At 39.1% G+C, this 20,757-nt stretch overlaps 2 protein-coding genes across 2 annotated transcripts in view; both read left to right on the forward strand.

Moving 5' to 3' along the window:
* The first annotated feature begins 12,181 nt into the window (after positions 1–12,181).
* LOC117530092 (NAD(P) transhydrogenase, mitochondrial-like) lies at positions 12,182–18,809 on the forward strand. The gene is made up of 3 exons (XM_034193027.1): positions 12,182–12,338; positions 13,243–13,464; positions 18,802–18,809. Exons 1-3 carry the CDS (start codon positions 12,182–12,184, stop codon positions 18,807–18,809), a joined length of 387 nt encoding a protein of 128 aa, XP_034048918.1.
* The window catches only part of LOC117530093 (NAD(P) transhydrogenase, mitochondrial), a 68,422-nt gene continuing 66,397 nt past the window's right edge, over positions 18,733–20,757 (forward strand). Inside the window, 1 exon segment of the mRNA XM_034193028.1 lies at positions 18,733–19,017. Coding sequence (XP_034048919.1) covers positions 18,872–19,017 — 146 coding nt within the window. The 5' untranslated portion in view covers positions 18,733–18,871.

Consider the following 20,757-nt stretch of genomic DNA (forward strand, 5'->3'; position numbering starts at 1 on the left):
GGGCACCAGTGCTACTTAATGCAATATCAGAGCAGACAGAATTGACCTTCACCTGCTGTGACCTGTTTGTCAAAAAAGAATGATACCACTTAATTAAAAAAGGGTTCACATTCAACTGAATCATTTTTTGAAGAAGGATATGTGACCGGATACAGTTAAAAGCAGAACTAAAATCAATAAAAACTAATTTGGCATATGCAGAGGAACTCTCAAGATGCTTTAAAACCAAGTTCATTATAGTTAAAATGGCATCACTCGTACTCCGCTTCCTTTTATACGCAAACTGATACTGATCCAAGTGTGGCTCCACCTCTACAGTAAGCTCCTGAATTAACAGTTTCTCCAATGCTTTCATTACATTAGAGGTTAGGGCCACTGGCCGAAAATCATTATTCACTTGGGGGCATGATTTCTTGGAAACTGGAATAATAACTGATCTCTTCCAAAGCTCAGGTACTGAATAAGTATCAATAGAGAGCTGGAAGAGTTGATGCCAAGCTGGAGTGAGCTCCTCTGCAAATGTTTTTAAAAGGAAAGCAGACATATTGTCTGGCCCTGTAGCTTTATTAGTGTACATTGATTTAAAAACTTGAGTAACTGATTGTGAGTCAATTAAAATTCTGTCCTCATGCAAATTACACCTAATCTCTTTTAAAATTTCCCTGCACTCTTCCTGATTATCACTCTCAAAACGCAAATAAAAATCATTTAGCTCATTGGCTTTTGCAAATTCATTATTGTCAGTTACAGGTTTCCTTTTTGTGTCCATGTTTGTCATGCCCCGAATAGAATCCCACAGTCTCTTATTATTCGCTCTGGAAAGGTCCCGTTCTGTGCGCTCCTTATGCTGCCGTCGAGCATCTCTCATCTTCTGGTTCAGGTCTTTTTGTGCGACCCTAACCCCAGCAAAGTCCCTTGATTTAAAAGCTGCTTTCTTCCTATTAATACATTCCCGTATTTCCCGTGTGACATACGATTTATTATTTGGGTATTTCTTAATAATCTTTTGGGGAATGATTGAGTCCACACAGAAAGAGATGTAACCAGTAATTGCCTCTGTGGCATTATTGATATCCGCGTTTTGGAAAAAAATGTCCCAATCTGTACACAAGAAACATCCTTTCAGCTCCTCTATCTTGTCAGCAGACCACAATTTAACAGAGTGGACCTCAGGTTTACTAGATTTAAATGCTGATCGATAGGTGGGGAGAAGCTGGACTACATTATGGTCCGAATTGCCAAGAGGGGGTCTGACTCTGGCTGTGTAGGCATCTCTTATGTTCCCATAGCACGTATCCAGAGTCTTACTGCTCCTGGTGCTACACTGAACATATTGGTAGAAGCCAGGCAGGGATTTATTTAAACTGCAGTGATTTAAATCACCAAGAACAATCATGGCAGCATCCGGTTTATTTTGAAGATGAGAATGGACACAATCTGAAATCTGACGAGCTGCCCTGGCGGCATTTCCACTTGGTGGAATATAAACTACACACACAAATATATTTGTGAATTCTCGAGGAAGGTAATAAGGTCGTAAGGTTACACACAGGAGCTCAAGATCGGAGTTACATACCCTGTCTCTGACAGCAAAGCTTGTACACCACCTGTCTTTAACATATAAACAAACTCCACCACCCCGTGTTTTACCAGAGTTTTTGTTCCTGTCCAGGCGGATGTGTGTAAATCCATCCACTTGAATGAAGCTGTCCGGTATATCATCGCTAAACCATGTTTCTGTAAAAGCCATTAATCCAGACTCACGGAACTCGTAACAAGCTCCAGTTTGTAAGCGCAACTCATCCAGTTTATTTTTAAGTGAGCGCGCATTGCAGAGCAGGATGGGCGGCAACGGTAGCTTGGTGGCTGCACGGATGCGTTGCCTCAGGCCGCCTCTCTTCCCCCGCTTCCTACGTCTCCTGCTTCGCCGACAATCCGGTCGGTATTGTCGTACCAACTCCCTCGGAACCTCGTCCAGCAGGCCCAGCGATGGACGAGCTCCGTGGTCTTGTAAACCCAACAACTCCGTCCGGCTATACACTAGCCCCTCAGTGCTAACAGCCCCATCCACAGAGCAGTGGGCTATTTGGCTAAGTAGCAGTAGCCATGCTAGTGCTAACAGAACCATGCTCCCTCTCAGCCTCCACACACAGTCAAAAGCACAAAGCGCACATTTAGTCCACCGTTGACAAGCGGTAGAGAGAAAGAAAAGAACAAACATCAACAGTCTCCATACCAAACAAGCATTTTGTAGCAGAAACCCTCCTCCGTGTCGCCAGCAGAGCAGCGCCATAGACATGGCGTTTTAACGAAACATTTTTTCCAATAGGATGGTAGGTAAGTATATTTGAAATAAATGCAAATGATTGAGTACAATGTGAAGGTCTGGGTGGTATTAGGAGGGAGGAGAAGTCTTTTTGTTAACAACTGTGCAGTACAGCATGGTCAGTTGTGGGCTTGAAAGCAACAGGAAAAAGTAAAAGCAGATTTGAGGATTATAAAGCAGAAGGGAGTCCATGACTTCCCCTGGACGGAACGCCATTAGATCGCATCTGGGTGGACTAAGAGACTATATTGGTTCAGTCCCAATACTCTCCCTTCACCCACTTCACTCTTACTGTGCAAAACCAAGGGACTGGGCATAAGTGTCTTATCCAAGGACACAGACAGGTAGCATAAGTGGGATTTGAATCCAGGTATATCGGCAGGCAAGCTCCTTATCCACGGAGCTACCTGCTCAGATTTAACATTGTAACAAATACACGTACATTCCTCCTTTTTAAATATGTTGTTTTTCTGCTTTAACTCAGACTATACTAATTTTTAGAAATCACAAATCAATATTGTTGAAACTGGGGACACAATAGTTTATTAAAAGACAAAACTTTTAACAAATCAAACCATAAAACTTTATGCATGCATTCAGCCATTCCCTTGGAATTTGTCAGTATTTACTTCTATTAAATTTTTTAATAAAATATTATAACCCAATTGTCAAGTAATAAAATGTTAGATTATGGATTACATACGTTTCAAGAAGTACCATTAATAACTGCACATCTTGTGGGACTATCCAATCTCAGAGGATTTTGTCTCACCATGAAACAGGAGATGGGAACTCAATAATATGCAGTGTGCGATTAAAACTCACAGTGAGCTTAGTTTGGAATTTCTCTCCATATTGTTTTGTCTTCTTTTTGCCCTCCATCTGTCCTTGTGTCATTTTCTCCTTCTCCTCCCAGTTCAGGTATTTTTTTCCGGTCATATTTGGCCTTGCCTTCTTACCTTTTTATTTCTGTCACCGACTGCACTCATGGAAACACTGAAACCAGCAGAACTGTGTGTTATGCCAGCCATCATAAAGCCGCACAATTGCTCACAGACATTAGGGAACCATATTGGAATTTAGGGTTTGAATGGCGGATGGTTATATATACTTCACAGAGAGATCATAGTGTTACAGGTAGCAGTGACTCTGAATGCCGGGGCATCTTAAATTCTGAAGACCTTGGCTGTGTATCCCTCAGCTGACTGGATCACATCAGACACCAACATCACAGCTGGCATGTAACGGAGTTTCTTTAATCTACCTGAGAGCATTGATTCACAATTACACCTTGCCTGTAGCCCGGTCGTGGACACAGACGTGCCGTCACAGGCACCACCCTCTATATTTCTGTATGTGTGCTTGTTATTGATGCCTGTTGGCTTTACAGTGCATCCGGAAAGTATTCACAGCGCTTCACTTTTTCCACATTTTGTTATGTTACATCCTTATTACAAAATGGATTAAAATAATTTTTCCCTCAAAATTCCACCCACAACACCCCATAATGACAACATGAAAAGCTTTTTTTTATTTTTGCAAATTTATTAAAAATAAAAAAAAAAACTTAAGAAATCACATGTGCGTAAGTGTTCACACCCTTTGCTCAATACTTTGTTGATACACCTTTGGCAGCAAACACAGTCTCAAGTCTTCTTGAATATGATGCCACAAATTTGGTGCACCTAACTTTTGGCAGTTTTGCACATTCCTCTTTGTTAGCAGAGTATGCTTACATAGCAGCACTGCACTGCAGCACCCATAAATCAGGCAAGAAACTTTGGCACCGAAAAAGAAGAAAAAGCTCACTGACACACGCCCTATGTTTCTCATGCCAGACTGCAACTGTCGTCCTCAGTGGTGGTGATGGTGAGAAGCAGCTGCAGGTGGCAGGCTCTTTATTTTAAGACCACACCCACATTACATCAGCTGCAAACAATCAGTCTATCAGCCATTAAACAATCGAACAATTAACAACAATTGTGAGCATCTCTCAACACTCTTTAGAGCACCTCTCAAACATCAGGTTTTCATCCAGGATGTCTAAGTAGACTGCTGCATTCATCTTTCTGTCAATCCCAACGAGTCTCCTAGTTCCTGCTACTGAAAAACATCCCCACAGCATGATGCTGCCACCACCATGTTTCACTTTAGGGATGGTGCCTGGTTTCCAAACATGATGCCTGGCATTCATGCCATAGAGCTCAATCTTTGTCTCATCAGACCAGAGATTTTTGTTTCTCATGGTCTGAGAGTCCTTCAGGTGCCTTTTGGAAAACTCCAGGTGGGCTGCCATGTGCCTTTTTTACTAAGGAGTGGCTTCCGTCTGGTCACTCTACCATACAGGCCTGATTGGTGGATTGCTGCCGAGATGGTTGTCATTCTTGAAGGTTCTCCTCTCCACAAAGGAATGCTGGAGCTCTGACAGAGTGACCACTGCATTCTTGGTCACCTCCCTGACTAAGGCCCTTCTCCCCCGATTACTCAGTTTAGACGGGCGGCCAGCTCTAGGAAGAGTCCTGGTGGATCTGAACGTCTTCCATTTACAGATGATGGAAGCCACTGTGCTCACTGTGACCTTCACCCTACCCTCCTACAGATTTGTGCCTCGAGACAATCCTGTCTCAGAGGTCTATAGACAATTCCTTTGACTTCATACTTGGTTTTGTGCTCTGACATGCACTGTCAACTGTGGGACCTTATATGTAGACAGGTGTGTGTCTTTCCAAATCATGTCCAATCAACTGAATTTACCCCAGGTGGACTCCAGTTAAGATATAGAAACATCTCAAGGATGATCAGTGGAAACAGGGTGCCCTGAGCTCAATTTTTCAGCTTCATGGCAAAGGCTGTGAATATATATGTACATGTGTTTTCTTAGGTTGTTATTTTCAATAAATTTGCAAGAATAAAAAAAACAAACCTTTTTCACGGGTATAGTGTGTAAAATGTTTGGGGAAAAAATGAATTTCATCCATTTTGGAATAAGACTGTAAATCAAATCAAATCAATTTTATTTATATAGCGCCAAATCACAACAAACAGACACAACAACAACAACAAACACAACTGTAACATAACAAAATGTGGAAAAAGTGAAGTGCTGTGAGTATTTCTGAGTGACAGTAACCAAGTATGCTCTGGAAAGGGTAGAATAAATATACCTGAGTACTTTTCTTTCAAAGGTAAATTCTTTGGCAGAACGTTAGCTGTATAATATGCAGTGTTTGGTATAATACAGCCCAATTCATGAGTTCAATGAATCTTAAATGGAAAAAAATACATCCTTATTTACAGGCAATGGCAGTTCTATAACTCTAAACAACGTTCATGGAGCCCATAGGTATCACCCTGTCCATAAATCCATCTGACTGACTGTCCTTGACTCTTGCAAGTGTGACTCCTAAATTGTTTGTTGCATTTCAGTAAAATTTCACTGAACGTCATATCAAGATGTGTATAAAGGAAAATAATTCTGGTCTGATGTCTCCAGTGAGAGAGAATTGGACATTTGTTTTTAATTGATGCATAACATGATATTGACTTTGTAAGTATAACACCCCCTAAACCAGTTTGGGGATTTCAGTGAAACATCACACAATGGTAGCACAAACTATGACAATGTGCATAAAGGTAAATTATTCTGGCACAACAGTGTAGATAACTGGGTGGGTGTGTGTGCATTTTTGAATACATCATGCTTGTCAATTACATGTGAGGGGGAAAACTGCTATTGGGCTCTTTTGTTGACCAGTTTGTTAATTTAGGTGTTTCATTAATTGACCATTAAATTAATCACCAACTATTTTGGCAATAGTTTAATCATTTAAAGGTTTTGTTGATGTTGCTGGCTTTTTTTTTTTTTAATGTCCAAAATCTCTGATCTCAGCTGTTTTTCTGGTTTCTTTGGTTTTGGTTGGACAGTTAACAGAATATCTTTTGATTGTGGGCAAAACAAGACATGTGAAGACGTCATCTTGGGCTTTGCGAAACACTGAGTGATATTTTTTCATTATTTTCTGTAATTTTATACACCAAACAGCTGACTGTTTAATCAAGAAAATTACTAACAGATAAACTGATAATGAAATATGTAAGGATTTTCTTTTCTTTTTGTATCTCAGGAAGAGGCAAATGTTTCCATCCATTTTTTTTCTTCCATGTCTGCCTGTTTAAATGTTTCCACATTATCTCGTTTATATGTGAAATATATATTTTTATGACAAAATGTTTTGATTCAAAGTTGAAAGATGTTGATAGTAGGCAGACTGTCCAGGGTGTACCCCACCTCACTGGGATAAGGTTCCAGGCACCTATGACCTTTAATGGGAGTAAGTGGATTCAGAAAATGTTTAAATGAATGAACCAAAGGATAATCATTGAATCAGAAAACAATCAATAATAATAATAAAAAATGACAGTTTAGTTGATTACAAAGAAAAAAATCATTAGTTGCAGGTTTAATGCAAGCAGCCAGTATGGAAAAGGGGGTGGGGGGTGTCATTTTGTGAGCTTGCTCATTGATCTATAGTTATTAAAGCTGTTACGTGCATATGAACAGAAATCTGAAACTCCTGAAGTTGTTAGTAATGTGTGGCTTCATTTGCATTTACTGCAAAACTAGTCATGCATACGCACTACCTTTTAACCAGTCTTATAAAAAACAAAGTCCTTTGTAAATGCAGACATGCAGAGTACTCTGGCTGTACTGCATCGTACTCTCTGTAAGTCATTACAGGACTGATGTTATCAAGGGTTCCTGGGTCTCTTTTGGTAAACACACAGCTTTTATTTGTTCTACCCCTTAATATTCTTTCTTTTTTCTAAATGTGGGAAGCCAACAATAAAACAACCAAATGTGCTGATAATACAAACTGTTGAATGATTAGTGTTCATGCTTGAAATGACCAAATTTGTCTTTTGAGATGTTTGTTTGTTTTGTTTATTTCTTTTAGTGCCTTTCTCTTTAATACTTTCTCCAAAGACTTTGATGAGCTATGCCATATGAGCGACTTTGCGTGAATGCTAAAGTGGTCTGACGGCTGTGGGTGGTCTGTCCTTGACGGGAGGTGGCTACACCCCAACAACTACTGCTGAGACACTGGCTGAACTGGCTGCCTTCATCTCCTCAGTCAACATTGCTGGTGAGTCACCGCACATAGACACATCATAGTGTTCTCTGCCATTTGCAGCAACCTGAGGCCAATAAAATATCAGCGTAGGTTGAAGATTGAAGAGCTTTATATTGATTGTACAATAACATGCTTTCTACCAAGTATTGCGGCTGCCCTTTCTGCCCACGTCTTCAGACCAGAGTTAGTGACTCTGGCTCGGACCACACGCATTCATTCCTGCTCTTACTCTCAAAAATTTTGGTTATAATGACAGTGTTCCATGATTCATTATAATACTCATCACTTCCTAATGGTCCTTGAAAATGAATTGTAGCTTCAGGATTGGGGCATGAATTGGTTCCATAAACTCACATAGGAAAGTCTTCGAAGGAACATGTCTGTTAATGGGAAGCTGAGTTCTCTCTGATTTTTGTGCAAGTGATGTTTTGACTTGTCGCAACAAGTCAAAGTTCATAGATAGGTAGCCAGACTTAAGCCATATTCAATTAGGGATGTCTCATACAAAACACATTTCTAAATCACTGAATAAAATGAGAAAGCAAATATTTAAAGAAAAACAGCTGTCTTTTTCCACCCATATTTTGTGAAAAATAAAATGCCACGTAATTGTGATTTGTAATCATTCATTAGAATGTATTTATAGTCAGGCTGCTGTATTGGCATTGTTCTGATGTTGGTTCAGTATAAAACTAACAAGAGTTATAAATTATACAAATGTTTTATTTTCATGATGGGTTTTTTTTATGTCTCCTGCACTGGTTTCCAAAATGGAAGACTCCCAGTTCAAGTCCACCCGTGCACCTTGTCAATGTAATGTAGAGTTAGGAAGGACATCCAGTGCAATCTTGTGCCAAATTAATATGTGGAGCCATATCGTACCTGCATGAATAGTATAGGGTCAAGTAGAGATCTCTGTGGGACACCTTTTACAATGTCTCAATTTTAAATAGCTTGGTATTACATGTTTTTTCCACAAATACGTTCTAAGACTGTATAGATCTATCAAGCAAGATTTTATAATCAATCCTGCCACAGGCCTGACACGGAAAAGTGTTGCCAGTGTTTGCCTTTATGCTTTGTGTGATTTATAAGGGCAGTATTTAGTCTGACCAGGTTTGGGTAATGTCTGAGGCAGAATGAAATTACTGACATCAAGTAAAGAGTGTAGTTGAAAGCTGACCAGTATATATAAGATTTTGGAGAGACATGGCAGCTTCGATGTGGGGCAACAGCTATTAAGGTAATTTAGATTTTTGTTATCTTCATTCTTGGTTTAATCATGCTAACGTACCTCAGCTATTTACATAAATGCCTACTTTCTAATCCTTTGTTTTATTTAAGTTTGGATGTTCTCCATAAGCATATTTCTAAGTGGTTGACCACATTACCCATAAAGACTCTGGAACAGAAAACATTCCATCAAGAGGAATGAAACACAATAGTGAAACAATGCTCAAACAACGACCCTTAAATTTCGTAGGCTTGCAGCTTGTTTTTAGGAACAGTTTTCTGGCTGCCGATTCGTGTTTTGTCTGCACAGCTGTAAGCTGTGGGAAGGTGTCAAACACCTGGATTTGTACAGTGTCTTCAGGTTGACATGTCCCTTACCTGATTTCAGTCACTGTGACGGCAACACTGGGCTACAGCTTTAAGTGACACTTATCAATCTGCTCACTGCTTTTACAAATATTTCATAGTGTACTCAATTATTAACTGTCATAAAATAGACAGATACCATCACAGTTTGTCACAAATCAAATCTTCACATTATTTTATTTCACCATTTTGGCCAACAACTTGGAAAAAGTCAAAGTGTCGCACTTTTAGAGGTGGAGAGGGACTGGGCTGGTCTACCTGAACATTCGGCAACCAGGACCCAGTGTACTGGTGCGCCACCGTGGCATGCTTCCAGACCTGACCTGAATATCAAATTGGATCAGTTTACTGTTAGTTTTAAAGCCATTTAAACCCAAGTCCAAATCTAATAACTGGTTTACAATCCATTTATACCATCTTAAAAAGCCTTCTGTTTATTCTTGCTGTATAACAGTTTAAAAACAGATTAGCTCCAACTGAACTGCACTAGGCCGGTTTGAGACATTTTACGGTTGCTTCAGAGCAATTTAGATGAGATACGCAGTGTTTGAAGGTACTTTAAAAGCAGTTCGTATTGTTCTGTAGTTTATGGCGTAGAGCGTTTTCAGTCAAGTCAAAACTAATTCATCATAATAAAATCAGATAAAGTACAAAAAAAAATTCACATTTGACACTCTGGTTTTTCTTTTGATTATGAAAAGAAGTTGGCAGTTTTTCTGTTGAACAGTTAAGCAAATAACTGACTTGTCATTGCTACAATGATCCGACTCTTGTCAGCAAGTATGAGCGTACATGCTGTATAATCCTTAAGAGAACAACAAATTCCATGTGCTACAATAAAACCTCAAATTGGTTCAGCTTAATTAGCCTTCTGTATCAACCGTGTTTAGTGATCTTACTTCCAAAACAGAGGATTCCTGGTTCAAGTCCACCCGTTCTCATTCTCCATGCACAAAGAGTTTTGAGTCAGAAAGGGCATCTGGTGTAAAAGCTGTGCCAAGTCAGCATGCCGATCCATATCGGAGCCCCTGTGGCAACCCCGTGCAAAAAGGGAGAAGCCAAAATAAACTACGCCACTGTAGAATAAATAATGCCTCTACATAGGATTCTGTAGTGTGAAGCGGATGATAGTTTACACCTTTCCCTGGATGGGTCACCAGTACAGCACAAGTTACCTCCTCAGCCAAAACCAGTACCCGTTTACAGCTGGGTGGACTGAGACAATGTAGATGAAGTGTCTTGTCCAGGAACCTATACCGGTAACGTGACCCGGAATCGAACACAGGTCTACATATTAGTAGCTGCATTCCTTATCCCACTGATCTACTAGCTCTGATTGTTACAAATGTACCTACATTTCTCCTTTTAAATATATTGTCAGATATTTTTTTTTCTGTTTTATCTTGGAGAGGTGATATTGAAAGTAGGTGAACTAGAAAGATACACACAGTTGCTTCCAATGGATCAGTCGTGTGTGTGTGTGTGTGTGTGTGTGTGTGCCCACGCGTCCCCACATGGGCATGCACGTGGCCACCTCCATGCCAGAGGGGAAAAAAAGAGAGACACGCATAGTAAAGTGATCTCCGCCTGTAAAGCAGTGAGAGACTGTCTGGTCTTGGTCAGACACTTTTGAGGTTTTCTACTTGAAATATTTACACTGACAGAAAGTAGACTCATTAAAATGCTAACACTGGTTATTAGGTTTGGCAAAAAAAGATTTTAGCTAATGATCTTATAACACCTGTTGTCTAATAATAGATGTTTTTCTTGTACTTGGGTTGCCTTTGCTGTGTGCAGTGTACTTTTCAGATTTAGTTTTTAAGCCGATTTTATAAAGTGCAATAACATTCATTCAGTGTCTCATCCAGGTGACCCAGAAAATGTTGCACGTATCCATGTCCCACTGATCCTCCAGAATGCAACTACCTCTAACTTCTCCCTGCTGGTGCCTTTGTTGGAGGCTATGCTCCCACCCTGCAGTCTGGGTACAATATTGAACAGGTGCGACAAAATGTTTTTGCTCCATCTATGTGTCTGCACACATTCATAATCTCTCTCATATGTACAGTCAGTTTAAAGTTTCCAATTCACTTGTCTTGGATGTGGAAAAAAAACCTACCATCCCTTGTTCTCAAGACCAGGCACCAAAGTGGCTCTACTCTACTCTTCTTTTTTGTTTTTAGATATACTTTAGTATACACTAGTAGAGTTCTACCTTAGAATTAGAATGTATTATAGAAGACATACCTTAGTGAATTTTCATGCAAATTCCACACAAAGTAATAGGAGGGAAGCGATCCCACAACCTACTGTGAGGTGACAGTGCTAACTGTCAGTCAGTGTGCTGCCTGGATTAATATCAGTGATTTTTCTCATATGCTTTATTTCCCATTAAAATGTCAGACAATTAAGTCATAAGTTAGCTTATTGTAAATCAATAAGCTAAATGATCCAGTTAAAATGGAAACAAATTTATTAATGCATATTTTACTGTAAAATAGGTTATATGGATTAATACCTGTGATTTATTAATTAGTTTTATTGCCCATTTAAATGTAAGATAAATAAATAATTTGTAATTTAGTCTGTTTATTTACACATTAAATTGTAATCAAATGTATAAATGTCCAATGTTATTGTAATTTTTTTGTATGAATAAATAACTGATTGATCATTTTTATTGCCCATTAACATGTCAGATAATTAATTACTTTGTAATTACATATTTTTATAGATTAACAAATCACTTTCAAAACAAATTTATTAAGGCTCATTTTTATTTGGGTATTTGGGTTCAGGTCTGTGCAGTGTCGGTGAGCTGACCGACCTTTCCAACCAGTTTGTAATACTTAAATGTATGATTGGAGTAGCAGGAATCAGAATCAAATTTATTACCAAGTAAGTTCTGACATATACAAGGAATTTGATCTGGTATCATTGGTACATAAACAACAATAATAAGGACAAAAATACTTCTGTAAGAAGTAATTTGTGCCTAAACAACAGTAAAAAGAAAAGGAAAAAGTACTTCTGTAAGAAGTAAAGGAGTCAAATAGACAAATACGCAAAAGTATTGGTGGACCAATGAAGTGACACTTAAATCATTTAAATGTAACATAGTGGAATGGGGCTGTGCAAAGGCATGCAGATGCAGAGTACCTTCCAGTGCAGGGATGATCAGTCTGTGCTCGGAGAGGTTGTTGCCACTCTGGGTGCCCTTAAACTGAGTCGTGAGCTGCAGGCACACATGAGTGCGGCCATGGCTGTCGGCGGTACTTCTGGTGAGTCGGACAGGATATGATTACAGGAGTTTGTAATGAAGAACAAACCAGACGTACAGACAAGCTCTAAAACTGTGACTCTGCAAATGATTTGTTGTACGTGGGTTTGGCATTGTTTGTGTATGTGTGTGCATGCATTGCAGCCTTGGGCAGATTAAACAGCAGGTGTGCTGAGTACAGAGACTTTCTGTGATGTTTACATCAAACAAAACATGACTCAGGAGATCTGTAGAAATGGTTAGCATCACGCGTGATTCACTTTCTCTCTCGGGTCAGTTGGCTCATTTAAATGCAAATTGTTCCTGTAACAAAGATGAAGCCTAGACTAAACTATCCATGCCAACAGTCATCTTTTTGCCAGGTACAGCACACTTTCAGGACATCCTGCAGCACACGCACGTAACAGTGTAGATCCACCAAGAAACATGGAGCTTTCCCAAATAGTCATTAACAACACCTGGCACACTTTGGATAGACCCATTTCCCAGCAGTAATCCAATTGTGTGTGTGTGTGTGTGTGTGTGTGTGTGTGTGTGTGTGTGTGTGTGTGTGTGTGTGTGTGTGTGTGTGTGTGTGTGTGTGCACACGCACGCACATGCTTGTGATTTGCACATGGAGAATTAGTGTCTTATTTATATGTGGTTCTTTCAGGGCCAGAGCAATGATTAGGGAAGAAAAAGCTCAAGTGACACTTTGGATAACTATTTTTATTTTTCTGGGTTCATTTCGTTTTCATCTTTGTAGATGAGACAATAGCTGTAAAACTCCAAAACATACATGCGACTGGGTACATACTGGAATTACAGAGTTTTTCTAGTTGTTTTCCCAGTATTTTGTGTGTATATATAAAGTGGGGCTTCACTATTTATTTATACATTCATTTTCTCCCTGTCTCTGTCTGTAGGCCTGACCATCACTAAGAGGATCCAGATCACTGATTTGCCTCAGCTGGTGGCTGCTTTCCACAGCCTGGTGGGGCTCGCCGCTGTGTTGACTTGTGTGGCAGAACATATGATTAAATATCCTCACTTCGCCACAGACCCTGCAGCAGATCTCAACGAAATCGTAGCCTACACTGGTGGGGCTACATTCGGCGGCTTTGTGGTAGTAGACGACAAACTGCAAGGTGAGAGAATCACATTTATGTACAGTATTTTCATGAGTATAAGTCATGTTTTTTTTGTTGTTGTTGTTGTTGTTGTTTGTTTGTTTTTGTTTTTTACTAGTTTGAGAGGTCCTGCACCTATAGTTCAGTGTGACCCATACAGAAAAAAAAAAAAAAAAAATCACGATTCAGAACCACAAATTTTCTTTACACTTGAAATGAGAAACACACCATAAAATAAGCGAGCGATCATCATGACATTTCTATTTTGAGCTTTTTCTCATATCGGCTCCAGATAAAATCCAATTAACAGGAACGCTCATTTCAAGCAAATATATATGTTTATATAATGGCTGAGTGGATCCTTGTCATTTGATTAGTGCTTTGTATGTTACGTGACATGGATGCACAGCCGGTCTGCTCTGTGTCAGCCTGATTCCGTTAGATCTCAGAAGCTAAGCAGAGCAGGATCTGGTTAGTACTTGGATGGGAGACCTCTTTGGAACACCAGCGGCTGTGTGTGTCTCCAGGTAAAACTGGAGTTGCGTCAGGAAGGGCATCCAGCGTAAAACTTGTGCCAATTACCAATGCGGATCTGACTGTCCGCTGTGGTCGACCCCGAACAACACTGGGAGCAGCCGAATGGACAACAACATGTTATGTGACATGGATATATTTAGAGTGTAATTTGGTTCCATTTAGTGTGCAAATTTGGTTCCATACATTTGGTACCATTGCACTCTGCGCGCACACGCACACACACACACACACACACACACACACACACATACATATTCTTTCAGTGGAACAAATATTACAGAGGTGAAAGCTGGAACATACTATTCAATGCTCACTTGTTGTTCAGCGGCTTAAAGAAGGTGTTTGCGCTTTTAACAAAAACATGAATTAGCTCTTAACTTTCCATCGGAAAGCAGTGTTTTTGTTGTAAATATATAAATGATTTAATGGTTTTTCAAATGTTTCATTGCGTGGTATGTTCATCTCACATATGATCATCTGTTCAGTGGCTGGAAGAAGCAGTTTACTCGCAATTTCAGCTTTTAGTGGCATTAATTAGCTCGTTGGCGTTGCTCCTTTACACGTGTGCCTTATAAAGGAATACAATTTAATCCATTTTGCTTCTTCTTACAAGAAGTGATAAATGTGACTTGTACGTCGGAAAATACGGTACTTAAAGAAAAAAAAAAGCCAAGAGTGCAGTTCTTGATGGTCTTCAAGATGTTTCACTATTTATCCAAGTAATTTCTTATTTTAGCTCAATTTCTTCAAACCTGGACCGCCGGGCCCCCTGGTTCAATTCCCCTTCAAAGAGGAAACTCACCAACTTACCGTTACGGAATGTATTCGAATGAAGTCATGCTCCCATTACGAAAATGCGACAATATCACCAACCAGTAGATTAATGTATATTTTGTGATGCTGAATCACGAAATGCCATGAGATATGGTAGGACAAGACACTTAATCTGCATTGTCTCGGTGCACCCAGCTGTAAAAAAGGGTACCAGCCTCCACTGAGGAAGTAAAGGTGAGACGTCCTTGGACATCTGCTACATGGAAAAGCATAGTACCTCCAAAAAGAAATTTCTCATTTATGTATTCTGAACCATTTCCCACTTTCTCGCTTCCTAATGTACTTCTCTCTCGTCTTGTCTCTGCACAGGTCTTTTAAATAGTGCCTCCCTGGTCATCATTCTCTGAACGCAAGTCTGATGGGAGCTGATGTTAGTGAGTTGATTCCCTCCATACCGGATCCCATTTACACCACAGGCTTCACTTGTTCAGTGGATCAGTGTTGACTCTTGAGGTGTATGGTGTGTGTGTGTGCTGGTTTTACGGGGGGGGGGGTTAGCTGTACTTTAATACAGTGAGTGTGGATTGGAATCTTTTTTGTATGCTGGAAGACTGAATGTGTAAGGATGTTGTTAAAGGAATTCAATAAATAACAGGAAAAGTATAAAGAAAAAGTAGGGAAAAAAGATTATAGAAACAGAATGTCATGCAAAAACAGACAGCTGCAAGAATTTCCTGAAAATAAAGCAAAAGGCATCGCACATAGAAAACAGTAGCTGGCCAGAAAAAATTTTCAGTATCAGTTGAGCAGAGAGCTCTTAAGAGTCTGGCAGCCACAGCCACAGGTTATACTTTATAAAAATGCCAATTTCCTGCTTGTACAAACACATTATATTGAGCTCACCATTATATTTACACAACCATGCTTGTGTAAATGTGCCGCAAAGATTGGCCAAACAGCCTTTGGTGGACCAATGAAGTGACACTTAAATCATTTAATGCTTAAATCATCTAATGATTTTCAGCAGCTCAGGTTGTGGGAAATTTGGAAGTACTAAGTTAAACCACATTAGACTCTTGAATGAGTAGAAAACATCTTAATGGAAAAACTGGGCAGTCAAGTTGCTGTTGATCTGATGTCGGATGTGCACTGGATTCAATGTGCACAGGACATGAATAATTCTTGGTCATGCCAAAATAGAGAAGTCCATACAGTCAAACATGCAAAAAATGGTCAACTGTTGTTACACTGGATGTCACACAAGAAATCAACAAGTGGCTCCCAGATCTTGAGCTCAGATTTGCTTTTTTTCACATTTTTTGTAGATTATGAACCCAATATGAAAAATCAAAAATATGTGTTTCATCCTCCACATGCTTTTCCTTCCAGAAAGGTCCGCAAAAGGGGGTATGGCACTTTTTTCACCTGCAGGTAGTTCACATCAGGATCTAATAAATCCAAATGAACCTTTCCTGCTGACCATTATGGGCCCCTAAAAAGTGCATTGGGGTGGGGGGTGGGGGTATCAAACCCACTTTGAACGTTGATAGTTATTTCTGCATTAAAATTATGTCATCACAGGATACTTTCAAAACCACATTTGTTTTATTTCAACACAGTCTAGGTATGTCAGGCAGGGGACTCAGAAAATTGATTTTTTTGTTTTTGTTTTCAAACAAAACTGTCCTTTGAACAATGAACATCCATAAACTGAAAACTATAAAATCAAGGAAACCATTATTAGATTTAAAATAGACAATGGGTACAGGCAAAAACCCCTAGGGGAAAGGGTATACTTTAAGTGTTATGGCCTGTCAAATTTGGCAAGAAAACAGGCATCCATGCTAAAACAAAAACGACCTCTTTTTGGGACTGTCCTAGAAGGAAAAAACTATTTGTAGTATCAACCTGTTTTATTTGTAGTCTTTTTATTTGTTTTTATTAGTTTTATTGTTGTTATATATTGTTTTTTGTTTGTTTGTTTTTGTTTTAAACGGACTGCTCAAATGAAATTGCCCCTTGTGGGATTAATAAAGTAAATAAAGTTAATAAAATAAAGTTAATAAAAACGAACCTAGTACAGTATTTTGGATTTTTCATATTGGGCTCATTATTTACAAAATATATATAAAATGAAGCAAATCTGAGACCATGAACTGGTAATATGTTTTTGAAATGTGTAGGCTGATTTCTTATGGAATGATTCCTTTAATCTTCATAGCAACTGTTCAGCCTTTAAACAGTGTTGGCTTTTTTTTATTTTTGTTTCACTTCTTTACTATATAACTTTTACTGTTACCCAAACCAATTAAATAGAAATTAAAACCGTGAAAAAAAATACCACATGATGAAAATGATAAGTTTGTTTGAGTCAGTCGGCACCTCAGATAAAGTCCAGTACAGGTTCTGTTCAGCCTTGATGGTTTGTGCGTTTGATGTTTTTTTTTTTCTTTTTTGCATTGCATTGCATAGTTTTATATGTAACAGAAAGCAGAACCTACACTATACTAACAGTGCCGGGACATAAAACTTCCAAATATGTAAATAATGTGAATGAAAAAATGTTCGATATCTGTGTCATGTGGTGCATCTTTCTCCATTTCTGCTTGCTGTGCATGTTTACATGTTCTGTAAGCAGATTTTATTTACAGACCAATTAATCTCACCACCAGAAAACTTGATCAGTATGTCCCTGCAGACAACACCATGATTTCAGTTCCATGTTAATTAATTTAGGATGTGGGTCTGTGATCATCAGTCTTTCTGTATGGTGTGGGCGTTTCTGAAATACCTATTGACTTCCACTAACACCGAAAAACTAAACAGAACATGTCAACGTGAGCAATCTGTTCTGTGTTTGAATCAGGAACGTCAGCACATTCTTGCTGCCGATTTTGCAAGACGAAAATATGCATAATAGAGGATAATAGAGGAACATGAAAACCTATACTTAATTGTATAAATATAACGCACTGCTAAATTACCATCAGCCATATGTGCATAAACACAGGAAACAGAATGTGACATTTTGACCTCTTAAAATAGGTCAAGGTTGGCCATCTTTGAACTTGTTCAAGGTCTGTGTCCCAAGAACGGTCCCTGTGAATTTGACAACCCTGGCAGTAATAGGACTGGAGTTATGGTGAGTACAGATGGACGGACGCAAAGTCTTTGCAATACCCGATATTCATATTTTGGCATCTGGTAAAAAAAATGAAGTCAATCCAGAAAGGTGTTTTTTTCAAGATGTCATGGAAATGATTTATACTGTGTCACCTACTGTATGCCATATATACTGTAGTAGAGGTGAGACAAAGTACCTTTTGTGTCACACTGAAAAAAGTGAAACACAGTGCACTTCATTCAAAGTACTTATTTACATTGGTCTAATGGAAATTTGTGGTTTCCAGTTTAAATCTGCTGGAATCACTTTACAAAATCCTAAATATACATTGTGAGAAACTAAAAAAATTAGCTGTAACAAATTACATCAATTTTTTTAAGTTGATCCAAAGCAGCATTTTTTCAGTGCACTATTTACTTCTGACTTAAGGATAAATTGTTTTCTTCAGGACTTTCAGTGACTCCTGCTGTCTTGGAAGAGTTATCTGCCTTCAAAGATTCAGTCTTCATGTATGTGAGGATTTTGTAAATTTATATCATAGTAAACTAACCATTTAAAAGTAAATACTCTAGAATTTGTAATGGGCTTCAGTGATGTGGACAACATCTCACAAAGTCTATCCTGTCATATATTTTGTTTCTAATGAGCGCTATTCTCATCTCAATTTAACAATTTTTAGTTTCGGCACCATTGTGCAAATTCTAAAGGAAACGCTCTGTTAGATATGTAGCACAGGTTCAGATTTCAACAGTAAGAAGCTAAACTGCATGACGTGTAGTTGATCCTCTCACGTCCACCAGGTGGGACTGTAACGTTACCACACTAAGCTGGAAGAGTCCCATTGCAGAATAAAATTAAGGGTCAGATGCTACTTTTTCAGAAGATAGACACTAAAGATTTTGTTCTGTGTTTTCACACAGGAAAGTAACGATGAAGTTGAGTTGACAGCAAAAGTGAAGGTAATCACCAAAATATTCTCCTTCTCAGGCCATGAATCATTCTGTGGCTAATGTGATCTTGGAAGGTTATGGCACATTGTCAACTGGAACGGGAAAGCCTGTGGAGATCACAGGAACACACACGGAGGTTAATGTAGATCAGACTATTGATTTGATTAAAGAAGCCCAGAACATAATGTATAAATCCAACCTGGTCTCACTGCAAGTTGTGATTCTAGAGCACAAAATATACATTAATCTATTGGTTCATGATATTGTGACGAAAAGCGCCTCATTTTCTAATTGATTCCGTGATGGCTGCACAAAATTAAAAGTGAAGCAGGGAGGGTTGGGGTGGTTATGGTTAGGGTTGGGGGTAGGGGTAGGTTTAGTAATAGTGAGCTAAGAAAAAATCCTGTCACGAAAATTGGACTCATTTCGTCACGGGAGAACGAAAAAAAAAAACGTGTGACTGGGCTCTATAAATCACACACAAAACAACTGGATTGATACACTGTGCTAAAGATACTCATCAACAACCTCTCTATCATCGGAGATTAAAGATCCTATGAATGATTTAATGCCACTGGATGGTGCACTAAAGCACCTGCATTTCCTTGAAAACAAGGAACAGAAAAACTTGTTGCTTCATTCTCTGTGCAGGACAATATTACACCACTAAATCTTTACAAATAAAATTAGTCATTGGCTGCCATATTAATGTTTAAAATGTCTTCTGGTGGACCTTTAAAACCACAGTACTTTGACTTAACCTCCCTTTTTGTTTGTGCCACCACTAAACAGTGTGTACTCTTTTAACTTAATGTTTGCATTGCACATATTGTATCACAAATCTCAAATATCTTGAAGAAAGATACATTGTGATAAATAAATGTTATACACTGCTGTACACATTTGCAGGATTGAGAAAAAAAATTGAATGAAAGGAGGATGTGGTGTGATTTTTGTCAATAAATAAGTACAATGATGGAAACTGAGTTCTATGTTGATCCTACTTTGTCCTTTGTCCTCCACATTAGAGATATTACAAGGACTGTTTTCTTCCACCTGCGAAATATAGCGAAGATTCGTCCCATCCTGTCTATGGCTGATGCTGAGACCCTGATTCATGTGTTTGTCTCTTCTAGATTGTTCTACTGCAATGTTCTATGTTCTGGTTTACCACAGTCCAGCATTAGGGGTCTCCAATTGGTTCAAAATGCTGCTGCCAGACTTTTGACACGAAGCAGAACATTTGACCACATTACACCCATTTTGGCCTCTCTTCACTGGTTTCCTGTCCCTGTGAGATCAGATTTTAAGGTTCTGTTACTAACCCATAAAATTATTCACGGACTAGCCCCTCCCTACTTTGCTGACCTACTTAAACCCTACGTACCGACCAGGGCTTTGCGTTCTCAAGGCGCAGGACTACTTTGTGTCCCTTGGGTGAATAAAAAGTCTGCGGGTCCCTGTTCTGTGGAATGATCTCCCTGCGTCAATAAAACAGTCAGATTCTGTAGAGACTTTCTAGTCCAGACTTAAAACGCACTTATTTTCCCTTTCATAAGGCTACCATACTGGCATAGTATGTCACTGTGCTTCCTACCATTTTGAATTCCTTATGTTAGTAAACAGAGTGGGTCACAGCCTCAACTTTATCTAAAGTCTGGGGCTTTTAGTGAAGCCTAGGGCTAGTGGCCGGTGATCACCTGAGTATTTCTGCTGTTTTTCTTATTGCTTACTGCTGACAAATAATACCGTATTTGTTGTCTTTCTGCAGCCTGGTTTTGCTTTTTTTTTTTCTCTGTTTGTGATGCGGCTCTATCCAGAAGTGGGAGTAGGTGTCTTCTTCTGCAGGCCTCTCATCCTGGACACCAGCATGGACTCTCAAAATTTCCTGTATATTCATATTGTCAATTGTGTTGGTAGCTTGGC

This window comes from Thalassophryne amazonica, chromosome 17, assembly GCF_902500255.1.
Source record: "Thalassophryne amazonica chromosome 17, fThaAma1.1, whole genome shotgun sequence".
Taxonomy (NCBI): domain Eukaryota; kingdom Metazoa; phylum Chordata; class Actinopteri; order Batrachoidiformes; family Batrachoididae; genus Thalassophryne; species Thalassophryne amazonica.